The sequence below is a fragment of the Pinus tabuliformis genome, chromosome 9, assembly GCF_031772625.1.
Source record: "Pinus tabuliformis cultivar Carrire ecotype Pingquan chromosome 9, CPIR1, whole genome shotgun sequence".
Classification (NCBI taxonomy): Eukaryota; Viridiplantae; Streptophyta; class Pinopsida; order Pinales; family Pinaceae; genus Pinus; species Pinus tabuliformis.
In genome coordinates this window covers 179,533,716-179,552,259 of record NC_142307.1, presented here as the reverse complement: position 1 = coordinate 179,552,259, position 18,544 = coordinate 179,533,716, and the positions used below count along the sequence as shown (strand labels likewise).

Sequence of the window (18,544 nt, the reverse complement as noted above, 5' to 3'; positions counted from 1 at the left end):
AGGCATCCGAATGCTCCAGCAATCTCTTTATTTTTTGCTCATGCACTTGCTTGGTTTTTTATTATGCTGTTCCTATGTTTCGATGGACATCATCTTGACTGTGTTTGCGTCTTTTTACCTCACAGTCATCTCATTATGGTTTCCAGATTGGCACATCCTATGATCGAATGTTTTTTGATCTAGATCTTCAGTCTATTTTATGTATTTTACAGAACTTTATATGATCTCAATATAATCTATCCAGATTTTTTTCCTCTGAAAAAAAAGGTATATTAAAAAATCATCTTTGTCCTTGGCGAATATGTAAACTTGGGCAAAGGCACTTTTCCTCCTCGTTTTCCACACTGAACTTCATATTTTCAGATTCGTTGTTAGATGTCTGTGGCTGTCACGGTGATTTTAATGTCCAGCTGTCTATTTGTAAGATGTAGATGTGTAGATAGCCTTTTTGACTTAGATAAGGCTGGAAATTTTTAAATTATTATAAAACACTATTTATTTTATTTTTAAAAGCTTCGGAAGCGCTGATCGCTGCACATGCAATTGCCTACCGACAAGATCCGAATAGCGAATGAATTACAAAAAGAAAAATATATAGTCTGGTAATGCGTCCAGATGGAAACGCGAAAAAATAAAGTGGAAAACTCTGAAAGGGTCTATGATTAAAAATAAAGGCACGTGAAGCAGGTAACCACTTGCACACGACTTTCAGACCTCCAGGAAAGGTTTCTGGACATTTACCAACATTTACTTTTAAATTCATTTAAATAGTAACACAATGTCCAGGAATGTGATGTGACAGGCAAACCCGCTTTACAAGATTATTAAATACCACGTTCCATCCGGAAACTTAGTGAACATCCTCATCCCAAGTTTAAACCTCTCTCGACTGCTATAAATATCAATCATATGTGACAATCTTATACGACCCAGTTCGGCTTCTCGATCTCTTTACTGCCGAAAAAAGGATGAGTAGTCTTGCAGGGATGTCTTTCATCTCCAAGTTATTGCTTCTTTTGATTGCTGGTAGCATTTGTGCTGCAAATCCTTCAGCTGCTTCATACTATAAATCCCCACCGCCGAAGCCATACCTTTACAAATCTCCTCCCCCTCCCTCTCACATTCCATCTCCAATCTATAATAAACCGCCCCCCGCACCCACACCCAAGCCCCCAGTAGTGGAGAAACCACCACCGGTACATAGCAAACCTCCTCCTAAGGCGGTGCCAGTTTCTCCACCATACAAGTACAAATCTCCACCTCCTCCCAAACCAACTCCTGCTCCATATGCCAAGCCTCCACCAGTGGAGAAGCCCCTTCCTCCTCCTTCACCACCAAAATCATGGCCAACTCCTGTTCCTCCCCACCATGAACACCATGAGCACCATGAACACCACGAGCACCATAAACACCATAAACCTTCGCCAGTGACCAAACCACCGAAATCTGCACCATCCCCACCAGAAAAACCATACGGATACAAATCTCCACCTCCCCCAACTTACGTAGTAAGTCCCACTCCTCCCAAAGCAGTACCTACATTTCCCCCTCCGCATCCTAAACCACCAGTGTACCCCTCACCACCTGCACATCACTACTCGTACAAGTCGCCTCCTCCGCCACCATATTAGATTCTGCAAAGCAATTCTGGAGCACCGTTGCGTACTGATAGGGTAAGTTACTGTTCTTTATAAGTATTATTTGATAGATCTTACATATTTCTCCATGATATATGGTTTCATGCCCTTCTGTTAAATGTTTCTGTCTACAAGGGTTGATTATTCCAAACAAGTTTGTATGCTTTACTCCTGCTACTGTAGATTATTGTTTGCATTATAATTATATATTTCTGGATGTGTGATATAGATTAACTTCATTGCAGTCATTTGTTTCATGTGTGTATTTTACTTGCAGATGAATAGAGATTAGAGAGAAACGCCATGACGAAGATCGATATATTACTCTAGCTGTAGACGCTGTTGAGCAGCTGAGTGCTGAGTTGGATCTCTTCCTCAAATTTGTCTTTGATCTCATTTTGCTATTTCTGTAATAATTTCGTGTGATCGTTATCAGAATATAATAAAACCATCTGATGATGTGAGAAAATATATATGGTTCATTTCAGCAGCCAAATAGTTTCGTATTTTATTGATTTAAGGTTTACGGTTTCGTGATCTCAAGGAAAAAAATCACTAAAATAAAACATAGTGACGTATACTTATTCAAAGCAAAGGTTCGCATATATTCACCAACGGGCCCTGATTTCTATTTTCAATTGCACGTTAATATTTACTAATAGTGGTTATTGACTGAAAATATAAATTATTGTTGAGTTGAGCAGCGTATTAGTGGTTGTTGACTGAAAATATAAATTATTGTGCAGCGATAGTATAATTTGTTAATATAACATAAAGATTTTTTGTGGAAATATTTATAGAGTAATAATAATCCTTAAATTTATTATTTAAGGGAGCTTTATAACAACCAATTCACATGTATATATTATTTAATCATTCAATTCATTTTTATTTGTTTTTAAGTTTTTCTATTGCTTTTATAAGTTTATATGGATAATTTTTTTTACATAAAATAAAAAGGTTTCTTTTATATGTTTTTTCCAAAAATTGAGATTAAGAAAAACAAACTAAATCAAATGAACTTAATTTTGCTATTATCCCAAGAATATAGAGAGATAGTTGGCAACTTTTAACAATCTTCACCTTTAACAACAATTTACTAGATATATCCTGTCCAAAATATTCATCACCTTCCTTGCAAGCCAAGAGAAGCTAGGCACCATTTTAGCTTCTGTGACCAGGCTAGTTTTGTGAAAATGTCTGCACAATTTTGTTTTGTATGGACTTTTTCGAGCCAACACTGAGCCACTTTCATCAATAACCTATCTTACAAAATGGTATTTCACAGGTATATGTTTTGTATTACTATGATAAGCTAGATTCCTGGCCAAATGAATAACAATTTGACTATCACAAAATGCTTTCATCTTGTCCTACATTCTTCCAATCTCATCAGAAAACCTTTTAACCAAATTGCCTCTTTGCAAGCATGCAAGACAACAAAGTATTTTTTCTTAGTAGTGGATAAAGCAACTATGTTCTAAAGCTTTGACATCCAACTAATAACTCCACTTGCAAGAGTAAAAGCATATCCAGAAGTGGATCTCCTTTTGTCCAGGTCACCTACAAAATATGAATCAACATAACATAGAGATAATCGCTACTACCATTATAGGTAATACAGTAATTACTTGTGCCTTTAGGTTACCAAAGCACCAATTTCGCTGCTGCTCAATGCTTTTCCCTGGATTTTCCATGTATCTACTGACAACACCAATTACAACTCCACCTACAAGAGTACAAATATATCTAGAAATCGATCTCCTCTTGCCCAAGTCACTTGCAAAATATGAATCAACACAACCACAAACATAATCACTACTACCATTATAGGTAATACAGTAATTACTTGTCCCTATAAGATACTAAAGCACCCATTTCACTACTGCCCAATGCTCTTTATGTGGATTTTCCATGTATCTACTCACAACACCAATTGCTTGTGAAATATCTGATCTTGTACTAACCATCACATACATTAAGCATCCTACTGCATTAGTATATGGTACACGAGACATATACTCTTTTTATTCATCATTACTAGGACACAAACCTGAAGAAAGATTGAAATGGGAAGCTAAAGGGATTTGAACAAGTTGCAAATTATTCACAACAAATCTCGGAAATATTTTCTCCAAATACTTCTCTTGTGATAACAATAACTTACCATTTTCACTATCTTTGTGTATATCCATGCCCAAGATTTGTTTTTCTACTCCAAGATCCTTCATTTCAGAAGTCCTAGCCAACTAAGTCTTTAACCGATTGATCTCAACCATGTCTTTTCTTGCTACAAGCATATCATCAACATATAACACCAAAATAACGAATATGCCATTTTCCAACTTTTAAAATTTAACAAAATGATCATACTCACTTCTAGTAAAATTGTAGTTCATCATGAAGGAATCAAACTTCTTGTACCATTTCCTGGGAGACTACTTTAGTCCATACAATGACATCTTGAGTTTGCAAACAAACCTCTTGTTGTGATTTTGAACAAACCCTTTTGGTTGTTCCATATATATATCCTCATCCAAATCTCCATGTATGAACGTTGTTTTAACATCTAGTTGCTCTAACTCTAGATCAAGTAATGCAACTAATGCTAACACAACTCTAATTGAACAAGATTAACAACTCGTGAAAAAATCTCATGGAAATCAATACCTTCCTTTTGAGAATATCCTTTTGTAACTAGTCTTGCTTTGTACTTTTGAACAATATCATCAATTCCTTTCTTCAATTTCTAAACCCACTTGTAACCGACAACTTTCTTGTCCTTAGGAAGTTCCACCAAATCCCATGTTTTATTTCTTTGTAAGGCATCTATTTCCTCTTTCATTACTACCTTCCATTTATCACTATCAGGCACTTCCATTGCTTATTGATAACAACTAGGTCCTCCATCATTAGAAATTAAAGCAACAAATGTAGCAAAATCATCATACCTTTTAGGAAAATATATGATTTGTGTAGACCTTCTTAAAATTTGTTTTTCTATTTCCTCATTTTCGCTAGAAATTTATGTATCCACATCTACTTATGTAGGATTTTTTTATGAACGTCTTCATGATAATCCTCCCTTGAAGATGATTGAGTTTCCAATTGAACTCATTGAATCTGTTGCATTTTTTCTTGTTTCATTTCACCATCTACATTTGATTTCATGAGTGATGATTCATCAAATTTGACATCTCTCTTAATGATGATTTTGTGGGTAGTAGGATCCCACAATCTATATCCCTTAACTCCATCACCATATCCAACAAAGATTATCCAGCAAAGATTAGTATTTTTGAATTTGGATCTAACTTAGAATGCTAATTCTTCTAAAGAAGAGCATAGGCATCACAACAAAAAATTTAAGATTTGAATAATCAAAAGGTTGACACATCCATACCTCTTCTCGAATATTGTAGTTAACTGCAGTTGGTGGTGATCGATTTACTAGATAAAATGTAGTAAGAATTGCCTCTGCCCACAATTCCTGCAACAACTCGGAATTACTAAGCATACTACTTGCTCTCTCTAGAAGAGTCATATTCAAGCATTCAAAAAACCACTTTGTTGAGGAGTATAAACTGTGGTTTTATGTATTTTGAACCCAGCTTCCTTGAAATAATTTTCAAATTCCTTTCAAGTAAACTCTCGTCCATTGCCAATTCTCAAACATTTAATTGACCTGCTAGTTATTTTTTAAACCAAAGCTCTATACTGCTCAAAAGCATTAAATACATAAAATTTTCTTTCTCAGTAAATAGCTCCACACTTTCCAAGAGTAATTATATATAAATGTTACAAAATATGAAGATCCTCCAAAAGAGACTTTAGGAGATGGTCCCCAAATATCTGAATGGATGTAATCAAGGACAAATTTACTAACACGTTCTCCCATTTTAAATTTCTGTCTAGATATCTTTCCATAAATACAATGCTCATAGAAATATGAATTCAGAGATTTCAAGCTTGGAAGTAACTAACAATCAACCAATACCTTCAACCCTTTCTCACACATATGACCCAAGAACTAACACCATTAAAAGGTAGAGTCACCTGCACCTTCAGATGCTACTATTTCACATTCTATTTATGTCCTTCCTTCAAGCCTATAAAGGTTCCCAAATGATTTATCCTTCATGGCTACCAAGGTTCCTTTCGTCATCTTCATAACTCCACCTTGAACTGTACATTTATAACAAGAAGAATCTAACACTCCCAAAATATTAAGTTCTTTCTAAGCTCAAGAACATGCCTCACCTATGTTAACATTCTAAAAATACCATCATACATTTTAATCCTAATACTAACAATCCCAATAGTTTTTCATGTAACATCATTACCCATGAAAATCACACTGTCATCAATAGATTGGTATGAAGAGAACCAATTCCTATGAAGACACATATGATGCAAAGCACCAGAATATAGAAACCAATTATGATGATGTTGATAAATGGTAGAAGTGGACAATACCTCATCAACAATACATGCACTTGTTTCAGTTGAATTATCTTCCTTTCTAGAGTCCTTTTAGCATCTTGTTCCTTTATTTTCCAACAATCCTTCTTAATATGTGTTGATCTATTACAATACCAACACTTCAACTTCATCTTCTTGCCTCTTGACTTCGATCTTGATATGTCTCTCGAAATCTAATATTTTTATTTTGATCGACCTATTGTTACCATTGCTTATGATGTTGAGGTTTCAAGGCTAGATTTTCATCAAGTTTCCTCAAACAATAAATCTCCCACAATAGCATCAAAGTCAATGGTATTAGTAGAATTAAAACTGATAGAGGTTAAAAAATGATCCCAATACTCAAAGAGAGAACACAATAGTTTAATTTCTTTGTCTTCGTCTTCTATATTTATATCTAGGCTAGAAAACTAACATAAAAGAGTATTGAAAGAATTCAAATGATTAGAGATCTTTCTACCTTCCTTCATTCACAAAATGTATAATTTCTGCTTCAATTAGATTTCATTTGTCAAGGAATTCGTCATATAAAGGCTTTCTAACTTGCTCCATAAGCATGTAGTTGTTTTCTCTCCAACAATTTTAAACTACACATCATCTGCAAAGCACAGACGAATAGCATTGAGGGCTCTTTCATCCATATCCTCCCAGTCTTCATCATCCATGCCCACAAGTTTCTTTTCCCTACCTAGCAACATCTTTGCCACTCCTTTCTACATTATCATATCTTGCATCTTAACCTTTCATAGCTCAAAGCTATTACTCCCATTGAAATTTTCGATTTCAAACTTTACACTCTACATCTTTTCCATTAACACGAACATTTCCCGAAAGATCTGATACCACTTATTGAGTTCAGCAGTGAAAGCATAACCCACAAATAAATTGAAATTGCAAAAAATAATAGCAAAGAATCACGATAGAAGAATACTCAAACACATAGATTGACACAACGTTTTACATGGTAAAACCCTCCTTATGAGGGAAACATCCGCAGGGAAATAATAATTAATATTTTTATCATTCAAGGGATATTTACACAACCAACTCATGAACATACATTACCCAACCATTCAACCCATGCTCCATTCGTTTTTATGTTTTCTTCTTGCCTCTATAGGTTTACATGGATAAATAGCAACATGTCATATTTTTTTGTAAATCCGTCCACAACTTTTGAAGAAGTTACATAAGAAACCTTTTACATAAAATAAAATAATTTCATTTTATATGTGTTTTCCAAAAACTTAGATTAGGAAAAGAAACCAAACTAAAGGAACCAATTTTAGCTATTATCCCAATAATATAGGGAAATAGTTGGAAACTTCTAACGATTATGAAAACCATTACATGTAATTTTTAAGTCAAAGCAATATCACATAATTACCCGAGTAACATATATGGAGGATCTAATTCTTAGTGACTGACATCGTGAATCACATTAACGTCAATATAGTGTAATGAACACAAAACATGCAATAGTAGTCAAACAATTATGAAATATAGTTGTATCAATGTAACAATTTGATATGAGTAAATGCAAATTGAAATTAAATTTGAAAATATAAAATGTATATTGTCTTGGTCTGAGGTATGGACTTTTAATTTCATCCAAAGAGTTGTACTCATTATATGTACAAGATGATATATATTTTACGAAGTATCATAGTCACCATGTATGCCCATTTAGCACTACTACAGGAAGGACACTTTTAAGACAACTTTTTGAAGACAAAAGAAATATTTTGCCTTAAAAAGTTACTTTTTTATTTTAGTTATTTTACTTTAAAATTTAATATCAATTGGATTGTCTTAAATCTAAAATTCAAGACAAAAATAGTTTGAGACAAAAAATTTAAAGACAAAACATTATATTTAAGACAAAAACAATTTAGCACAAAATATTTTAAGACAAAACTTTATATTTAAGACAAAAACAGTTTGAGATGAAAATATTTTAAGATAATGACCACTTAATAAAATGGCAATTAAGATGAAACCAATTTAATATAGTTAAAAATTAAGACAAAACCATATCAATTTAAGACAATATTATCTAACACATGCAAAACTGGATCTAACATTTGCGTCCTTAGTCTGCCAACTTGAAATCTACTACTATCTCATGCCTCTACAAAGGCTGCTATTTCACTTACCATTTACATTATCTTATATAAAGACAACGATTTGTTGGGCTCTTCTTTTTGTGGGGGTAACCGACATTGAAGAACGTTACAAATTTTCCTAGCAAGATTTCTTGGACATGAATTCCTCTTTTGTCCCTTCAATCTCTGTTGATATGATTAGAGAAAATTTGTCTATCATTGCATTCAAGAAGTTTTCCCATAGTTTCCATGAGTGGATATGGGATAATTATATTTTTTATTTTTGAAAATAGATATTTAAACTACATGAAATTTAATCATATCAATGTCTTTCTTTTATCTTATATTTTTCCTTTTTCATTAATCCTTTTTAATTAAATATAAAAGTAGAATATGATAATTATGTTAAAGAGGCTTTTGAATAACTTAAATAGGCTACATGTACAACTACCATCTTAGCCACACTTAACTTCACAAAAACCTTCATTGTGAAGTGTGATGCCTCAAGCCATGGAATTAATGCATTTTTTATGCAAGAAGCAAATTAACAATGCCCCTTTCCTTTGAAAGCAATGTACTTAATTGAAATAACTTACTCAAACCAATCAATGGAAAATAAAGGTGTGCCATACTACATGCAAATAAGAAATGACATACATACAAAATAGGAAGACAACTCAAAGTAAATATAGGAAGTACTTTGTTAGGTCCCTATAAGACTAGTGTAGGCCCCATATTGTTATTGTTGTGCCCCATAGAAGCTCACTATTACTATTGTTGTGCCATTACATTATTATTGTTATGTAGGCCCTAATTATATTTTAACCCCTTAGACTCCTATATATACAAAGGAGGTCGTGCCATTTTAATCATCCAACAAATGTTCATTTATGTGATGTAAAAGGAGATTTCCCCCTTGAGGAGGCTTATTCTCAAGTCAATGATTTATTTTTTCCTCTATTTTGTGGTATAGTTACATAACATTTGGTATTAAAGCTTTGGATCCTAGGGTTTTGCTGCTTCAAGCAGGGCATCTTGGTATTTTCACTATAACTTTGTTTTTCTGAGACCTCAGAAGTTGAAAATTTTATCACATGGAGTCAAAATATTGGTGAACTTGATGTTAAAAATTTGGATATTTTGTTCCCTATATCTTCGGAGATATGGTCCAAGGAATTTATGGCTTCTGCATGATTCATAATTCAGTCTGAAAAAGGTGACCTAGGGAAAATCATCATAAGTTCTCTTTGAGTATCAGATTTGAATTGCATCGAAAGTATTTGAAATTGAACTAGAGGTATTTTATTGAGGATTATTTGAAGGATTGAAAGTTGAAGCAGTCACACATGGTAGTCCATACAAGTTCACTATATTGAACCTGTTTATAATGAGGTCATCATGGGTGATTTGGTATAACTTTATATTGAATAATCCAATTTCAGTCTACCCTATGGGGTTGGAAAGAAGACACATAAATATATCTCAAGACAAAATTTCAAACCTTGGGAGGAAAAATTATAGAGATATAATAGTTTCAATATCGAGCTCCTAAACGAAAAAAAAAGTGTGTATTTTTTTTAAATTTACATTTTTGTTTGAATATCATCTTGAACTGATTCCAAGAGAATATTGAAGCATAGATATCATTGCTTTGTTCTAAAATGTCTCGAATCAAAAAGAGGATACACCCAGTAAGCCAACAAAAATCTCTACTATGATGCAAGATGAATAAGAAGAAATGCAACATGATATATAAAAATTACCAAACCAAGTGCAACAAATTTCACCCTCACAAAGAGTATCCAAAAATGAATTGGAATCAATGATGAATGTTAAGATGGATGGTTTAAAAGGGGACATGGATGGTTTTGAAGAAAAAATAAAAGGGACATAGAAGGTTTGAAGGATGGTTTAAAAGAAGAAATGGAAGGTTTGACAAAGTTGCTACAAGAAATTCTTCCTAATGGAAACAAGGTATTCCATGAAACTCATGATGGGAAGAAAAAGAATGTGAATCATGATTTTAGAGACTCTAATTTTCGGTTTTAGACCAAGCACATTCCAAATATCAATATGAGGAAATTTTATGGAAAGGATCTGGTAATGTATATACTACAGATGGAGAAGTTCTTTGATATACACGATGTATAACACACACAAAAATTACACATTACATCTTTATATTTAAAACCCAATTAATTTGTATGGTATCGACGAATTTGTTCTGATAAAGCACTAGTCACTTCTTCTGGAGGAAATGAAAGCACATTATGAGGATACAAAGAGTAATATCTTCTTTAGTCAAATGATAAATCTCAAACAATAGGGTTTAGTTGGGGAGCACATTGAGGAATTCCAAAGATTGAATATCAAGGTAATTGATATTCTAGAGGAGCATCTGATTGATGTCTTCATGGGTACTTTAATGGATAACATCTGACATCAGGTTCATCTTTGGGAACCTAAGTCATTAGAGAATACATTCAGTGTGGAAAGAAAATTTAAAAGAAAAATTATGGAAACAATCACAACTCTAAAGATGGAAGCATTTATGCTCCTAGATTCCCACAATACATAATGTTGACACCACAACAACTAGAAGAAAAATAGGAAAAATAGATTTGTTATACTTGTGATAGCAAATACACTAAAGGTCATAAGTGTGCTAAGAAGAAATTATTTTACATAAATTGTGAAGAGGAGGAAGAAAATGAACAAGAAACATCAAAAGAAGAAGATATAAACCAGGAACCAACCCGAGGTGCTGAAAAAGACGAAATGAATTTGACCATATCTTGTAATGCATTGGTAGGAATTACACTCCTCAAACTCTCAAGATATAAGAATATATCAAGAAGAGAAAGGTGTTGATTAATTCAAGTAGTACTCATAATTTTATTCATTGTAAGAAAATGAAGGATTTGAACTGCTTTCTATATCCAACAACAAAGTGTCAATTGATGGTTGCAAATGGAGGAACTATACATTTATCAAGGAAGTGTCATAATATCAATCTAACCATGGGGGAATATGTATTGAATAGTAGAATTCTTTCCATTCCAATGGGTGGTGTGGATGTTTTGTTAGGAGTACAATGGTTACCATCTTTGGGGACAATAAATTTTAATTTCCAAGAACATTTCTTGAATTTTTTATCGAAAGGAAAGGAAATTGAATTAAGGCATATCAAAGGGAAACCTAGGAATATAATCATCTCTAATGGCATGGCAAAGATTTTGAAGAAAGAAAAATGAGGGGTATTTTCAAAATTATGTTTAATGGATGCTTAAACATCTAAGCCATCCATTTCCATAGATCTCCAAAGGGTCCTTGATAATCATTTCAGTATATTTGAGACTCCCAAAGGTCTCCCACCTATTTGTGATCACTATCATGCTATTCACTTGATTTTAGGAAATGTTCCTCCCAACATTAAACCTTATATATATCCTTAGGCCCAAAAGAGTAAAATTGAACGTATGATCGCAGAAGTGTTAGATGTAGGTACAATTCAACCTAGCCAAACTTATTTCTCTTCTCCACCAGTATTGGAGCATAAGAAGGATGGATCTTGGTGTATGTGTCTATATTATATTGAGCTAAAAAAAAATCACTATTAAAGATAAGTTTCCCATTCCCGTCATTGATGAACTGTTGGATGAACTACATGGAGAAATTTGTTGGCATTATGATACAGGTATGACACAAGTGTTGTCCTTGATGGAAACTCTCTCAGATGGAAGATCACAGTATAGTAGGTAAATAGCAAGAATGAAGAAAGTAAGCTATATGGAGGTTCACCATAGACCAAGCCGCGTGTACACGTGGGTTTGCAGAACAAAAGGTGCATATAGCATGCACATGCACTCTCACAGAAGGAAAGGCGTGTACATGTTAGAAAACTAAGTTTTGGTACATGGTATTTTGGTATTGGTCCATGGTATTTGGTCCGAGGTATTGACCCTAGGTATTAGGTCCAAGGTATTCGTCCTATGTGGTTTTGGACCATGGTATTGAGAGAGGCCTGAACCTATATAAGGAGAAGAAGATCATTAGGCAAAAGTGAAAGTGTCCATGTGATGAATATCTGATGAAGTGTGAGATCTAATATGCTGGTTATGGGTTTGTGATGCTTTGCTTGATCTGAACCAAGGATGCACCTATGCCGTTGATGATGGATGATGGATCGGGATCATAAGGCTTGGAATGTATTATCATTATGTGGTTTGATCATGGATAGACTAGATATGAATTATAGACACATGTTTTATTGTATAAATGTTATGATCTGGGTATGACTGATGTCTGGAATAGCTGCAAAGTTATGAGTAAATATTTACAGATCTATATGCGAGTTCACTTTGATAAAAGCACGTATAAACATTGGTTCAGTTCATCAGAGTAGCATATATAGTATGAAGTATGATATTTGAAGTTGTAGTTGGATCTAGTTGTTGTTGTAGAATTCTGTGGTCTGCTCTGTGTTCTGGTGACTGCGTTTTGTTGATAGGGTTTCAGTGTTTCAGTGTTGGGTGATTCAGAGATTGATGATGCAGGTGTAGTTGATGGGTGTATTGAAGTGGTGATTAATTCTGTGCTTCAATGTTGTTGATGGGTCTAGTAAGAAAATTGGATGAAATGTGGCCTTCAAATTATGGTGTTGTGCTTCAGGAGTATCCAATATGAAAATTTATGAAACGTGGTCCCTGGAGGAAGAGAGAAGATCATAGCCTTTTATAGGTCTGTGCCTACGTACTGGTAAACATATCAGTTAGTACAAGAGTTAGGGGGTTGGAGCTCCCTTCTAGTAGCAGCTGTAAAACGATGGAAGGTTGGAGCCTTCAGTAGGCTGGAACCTACGTACTAGTAAACATATCGGCTAGTACAAGAGCCAGGGGGTTGCAGCTCCCTTCCAGTAGTAGCTGGACAATGAGAGAAGGTTGTAGCCTTCTGTAGGTGGGTGCCTACGTATTGGTATGAGTCTATGCCAACACAAGATTGTAAACTGGTATTTCTTATATTAAAGGAAGACGACAACAGGTGGTTTTTGTCCTGCATTGGGTTTCCACCTTCTATCATGTTGTTCATGTGTGTTTCTTATGTGTGATGATCTGTTCTATTTTTACTGCACTTGGTTACTGTTTACAAGGTTAATGAAGTTCTAATGCATTGATTAAAGATCAACATATGATTAATTAACTGAATCATAAGTTTGCTAGATATATGCTAGTTGCATTAAACACAATTGCATGTACATGCGGGTTCCCTTAACTGAAGTAGTGTATATGAATCTGATTATGGAAATGAAAAAGTTATTTATTCGCTAATATTGATTCACCCCCCCCCCCCCAAGTATTGTTTCCAAAAATTGGTATCAGAGCAGGTCCTTTGGTAGAAGCTTGATCGCTTGAAGGAGATCCATAGAACAATGGGAAAGAAAGCGTGTTAGAAGAAGAAGACAGCTAAAAGGAACAATGATAGCCTATCGTTAAGTGGAAGAAAGTATTCATAATCACCTCAGATTGAAGATAAACAAGCAAATGAAGCATCAGATAAAATCATAGATCAACAAGATCTATTTAACAAAAGGGAGAGTGCCCTCAAAGAAGAAGTTATCAGCTTAAAAGCTCAGCTGGAGTGTGTCTTCAAAGTATGTCAAATGCTACAGGAAGGGAATGAAGAACAAGAAAATGAGATTCTCAAACTAAGGCAACAAGTGGAAGAAGGAAGAAAGTCTGAAGAAATCTTGAAGGAGCAATATCTGGAAAAGGAAGAACAACATCAAGTTGAGGTAAATATCTTGAAAGGTAAATTAGAAGAAAAAGATAAACTATTATGATTTCAAGACAGTATTAAGATTTTTGATGATATTCTTAGTAGTCAAAGGTCTCCTGCTATCAAAACTGGTCTTGGTTTTTATGAATCTATTGAATGTGAATCTAGCTCACAAGGTGAGGCAAGGAACTCTAATACAAAATCTGAAATGCTCAACAAGGAGATGAGAGGTCAAACCCATCAACAACCAAAGAAAGAAAGTCTTCAAAGAAAATCCTTTACTCCTAACTGTGGAAGTGATAGACAGTTAGTTCCTCAGATGAATAATGTTGCATGTTTTATATGTCATAACTCTAGGCATGTTGTAGCCAGATGCATAAGTATAATGGCTCAAGACCATCATACAGAAAGATCACCATGTTCCAAGTACTTTAAGGGATAATGTTTTGCTTGCAATATGTTTGGTCACAATGCCATTAACTGCTATAGAAGGAATATGAAACTTATAAGATGTCATGCATGTAACAAGCTTGGACATATAGCAAAAGAATGCAGGAGAAGATTTTGGGCACCATACCAAAAGGCGAAAACATCATCACAGTCGAAGATATGGAGGAAAAAAGAAGTATAGTCAGAAAGATGTGGTAGAGCAGAGTATAGAGACATGACAGACTCAGAGGGAGCTAAAGGTGTGGAACCTCAGTGTTCTAAATATCATACACAAGTTTCATAAAGACAAGTCGTGTGTATATGCGAGTTCAAAGCTGCACAGTCGCGTATATGTTGGTTTGAGGAAAAGTAGTGGGACAAACTGAAGAAAAAAGAAGTCTGATATGGTTCGGTCATGGTATATGTTGGTTGGAATAGGTTCAGGGGGAGCATATGCCTCAAATAATGCATTGTTGGCATTATGGTTAGAAGTCCTTGGTGATGATGATTATGTGGCTAAAAGATACATCTTGCTACTTATTGTTGGTTATAGGTCTGGATGCTGGTGTCAAATGCTTATGGTGTAGATCATATTTGGTGTACGATAGTTTCTGATGACTATCTTGGTCTTGTTTAGATTGCTGTTCATTGTTATAAAAGTCATGTATATCATAAGATGTAAAGGTCATGAAAATACCTAATTTGTAACCCCACTTTGCATAGGAAGGATGAGTCAAAATGGTGTATCCCCACTTGGTTGGGAGATTGATGTATGTATGAGTCATTGGTGATATAAAGGTCATACTCAGTTGAGTTGTAGAGTCATGTTATTCTTTTCAAAAATATTTTTGCAGCTCGACATGTGCTCAGCGGGAGCGTGGACGGATTGATACATCTTGGCATGTTCAAAGGGGGAGCTCAATCAAATATTTCAACATTTACTCAGGGGGAGTATGGACAATAGAATGTATATCAAGGGAGAGAATATCTTGGTCCACCCTTTGCCCTTGATGTCAAAGGGGGAGAGAGACTTGGTGTGGTTGTTGCCATCAAGTCCAAAGGGGGAGATTGTTCGCATTATGATATAGGTATGACACAAGTGTTGTCCTGGATGGCAACTCTCTCAGATGGGAGATCACAATATAGCAGGTAAACAACATTAATGAAGAAAGTAAGGTATACGCAGGCTCACTATAGATCAAGCCGTGTGTACAGACGGGTTCACAGACCAAAAAGGCGCATATAGCATACACACACACTCTCACAGAAGGAAAGGTGCATACATGTTGGAAAACTAAGCTTTGATCCATGGTATTTGTTCCGAGGTATTGACCGCAAGTATTGGGTCCAAGGTATTGGTCCTACGTGGTTTTGGACCATGGTATTGAGAGAGGCCTAAACCTATATGTTAGCGCTTGAATTTGCCTTAGGCTGAAGGAAGACGAGGTTCAAGGCAACATCAAACCAAACTCAGCCTCGTAGCTAGCCCTACGAGGACAGGAGAGGGCTCTCTCCAAGTCACACTCAATGAATAAGTGAATGAAATGGCTTGAGATGACTTACAATGAACTATTTGTCTTAGGCTAGTAAGTGAAAATGAATATAAAGAGTGAGTTTTATGAATGACTTTGTTTCTGGGATGTTATGGGACCTCTGGACCTCAATGAACAGAGAACTTAACATAAAGGCATAGATTGTTTTGTGAGGCAAGGTAGGCGGAAAGCATAGCAATTTAGTTTTAAAATATGGCGGAATGGAGAGATTGATTAAGAAGGTGAAAAGGGCATAGGGGATGAATCCTTTTCAATAGAAGAATGAACACTGCACATGAAGTTTTCCTCTAGGTAGAGAAATAAAATTGAATTCTACCTAATCTCATTCAAAAAACTTCACTAGAAATGAATATGAAATGAACTATGAAACATAACAAGATACATATGAAACATAAGAGACACACTTGCTACACTCACAACCACATGGATCTCATGAAATAGAGCTACTGCCTCTCATTAATTCTCTGTAAAAATATACAATGTAAAGTTTCTTTCCCACAGTACCCCAGAAAGTTACAAGCCAAACAACCCCAATTGCTTTGCAAATGGTTTGCATACAATATATAGAATGTGCCATGCAGAGATAGAATGCCCAAGAGTCACAAAATGAAGGTGGAGAGTCAAGCATCAGCTATAGGTGCAGCACCAAAAACATGGCACATGGCTTGGGTGACCCTTTGCTTTCCTTTGCCACTTGTATAACTGACCATATGGAGTGAAAATATTTATAAAACCGTCGTGCTCCTCCCCCTGTGCGTCGCGCTCTTTTCCAGGTGACTGTTGGAGGCCTTCCCGATGTCAAAATTGAGCGTAGGATAGCTTGTTGGAAATGCCTTTGTGTCTACTTTCCAACCCCACCAGAATATTTCGATTTGGAGTTCATTTGATCTATCAAAAATCAAATCTCCTAAGACTGGTCGAACTGTGCCAACTGAGGCTGCCTCAAGGCAGAGTGCTGTTGCGGTCAACTTTTGAATGCCTTCCGCAATCTAAAATTAAGTATGTGATAGCTCATTGGAAAGCCAGTCCTGTCTACTTTCCAACCCAACCAAAATTTTTCAATTTGGAGTTCATTTTCCCTATCAAACATCAAATCTCCCAAGACTGATCGAACTGTGCCAAATGAGGCTTCCTAAAGTCAAGGTGCCGTTACAGTCAACTTTTGAATGCCTTCCTCAACTCTAAATTGAGCTCATGATAGCTCATTGGAAAGCTACATGTCTCTAGTTATCATTTGAATTATCAAACAAGTTATTTGGCCAACCCCGCTAGGAGAAAAGTTGATTTTCCCGAGGTCGCTCCAGAGGTGCATCAATTATCCCGAGGCAATTGTATTTTTGACATTTCTTCAAAACCATGACACCTATGTAAAAAGTGAAGGACTTTTTTCTTCCTTGGTCGGTTTTGGACAAAAACCTTTCTCATGTTTCCCGAATTCATCTTTGATTGCTCAGAAACATCATTTGAGTCAAACATATCCCGATGTGTGGGACAAGGGATTTGCCGAAATGAAGCAAAATGAATGGGATAGGGAGCTTCTAAATTATTGAGGAAATTTTGGGAGGTATGGAGGGATGTTAGGAAGTAGGAGAAAGTGGAATCTCAGAAATTGAGTGAGGGGAAGGGGTCCAAAAAGGCAAAACATAGGCCCAACCATGGAAAATTGCCCAGTGGTAGCAAGAAACTAGGGTTTGTGTGAAAATGAGGAATTTGGGGGATATCAGTGATGGGAAGAGTTTGATAAGGTACATTATAGATAGGGAAAGGTGTATGAACATCAGGATACAAGGTTTTCCGATGATTTGACCATCCAAGAGAAATTAGCTTCAAAACCCTAGGGGAGGGAAATGAACCTTGCCTTGGCACAACTGAAACATGAACAAGGTGTGAAATGACCCAATGGAACTTGACATGATGATGAAAACCCTCTGAATGATGTTAGACTCAGCTGAATGGTGACATTGACTGACATCTGGACAACTTTGAAATGAGTGAAAGCAAACCCTAGGCCTAATGCCTAGTGACCAAATTTTACTTCAAGACTCACTGAAATGATAAAATTTGACCTTGACACCTTAAAATTACTTGTGTAAGAGCATATTTGATCACTGGAGGAAGGCCGCAAAGACTGACACTAACATTGGCTCCAATGGGGGATGGTAGCTCCTTGGAGGTGCCAAGAACTACAGATCTTTCGGGTGAGCAGACAGTGCCTTTGTCCGTTGGGCTATGGAGTCCATTATTCCAACATGACTCAATTTATTTACATGAAACTTGACTCAAACTGACTCAATGCAAATGACATGACTAAAAAACTTGACTGAACTTAAAACTTAAAGCTTGGTGCTAGTACATGACCACCTTTATTCCTTACAAGACTACATATCATCAAACTATATCAAACTGCCAATGTAACCAATCAAGAAGATGGCTTTTGGACTGATTCTTCCAATTAGATCTTCTGGTGAACAATTGATATTGGTAATTGGGCCTCCCAAAACATAATTGGCCATGATCTCCTTCATCACTGAATACTACAATTATGACCTTCACTGCTGACTGT

General features: G+C 35.5%; 1 protein-coding gene across 1 annotated transcript; it reads left to right on the top strand.

Moving 5' to 3' along the window:
• The first annotated feature begins 871 nt into the window (after positions 1-871).
• LOC149147694 (uncharacterized) lies at positions 872-2,108 on the top strand. Its single transcript, XM_089441468.1, has 2 exons — positions 872-1,673; positions 1,915-2,108. The coding sequence occupies exon 1, from the start codon at positions 969-971 to the stop codon at positions 1,629-1,631; it is 663 nt and encodes a 220-aa protein (XP_089297594.1). The 5' UTR covers positions 872-968; the 3' UTR covers positions 1,632-1,673; positions 1,915-2,108.
• Positions 2,109-18,544: the final 16,436 nt, after the last annotated feature.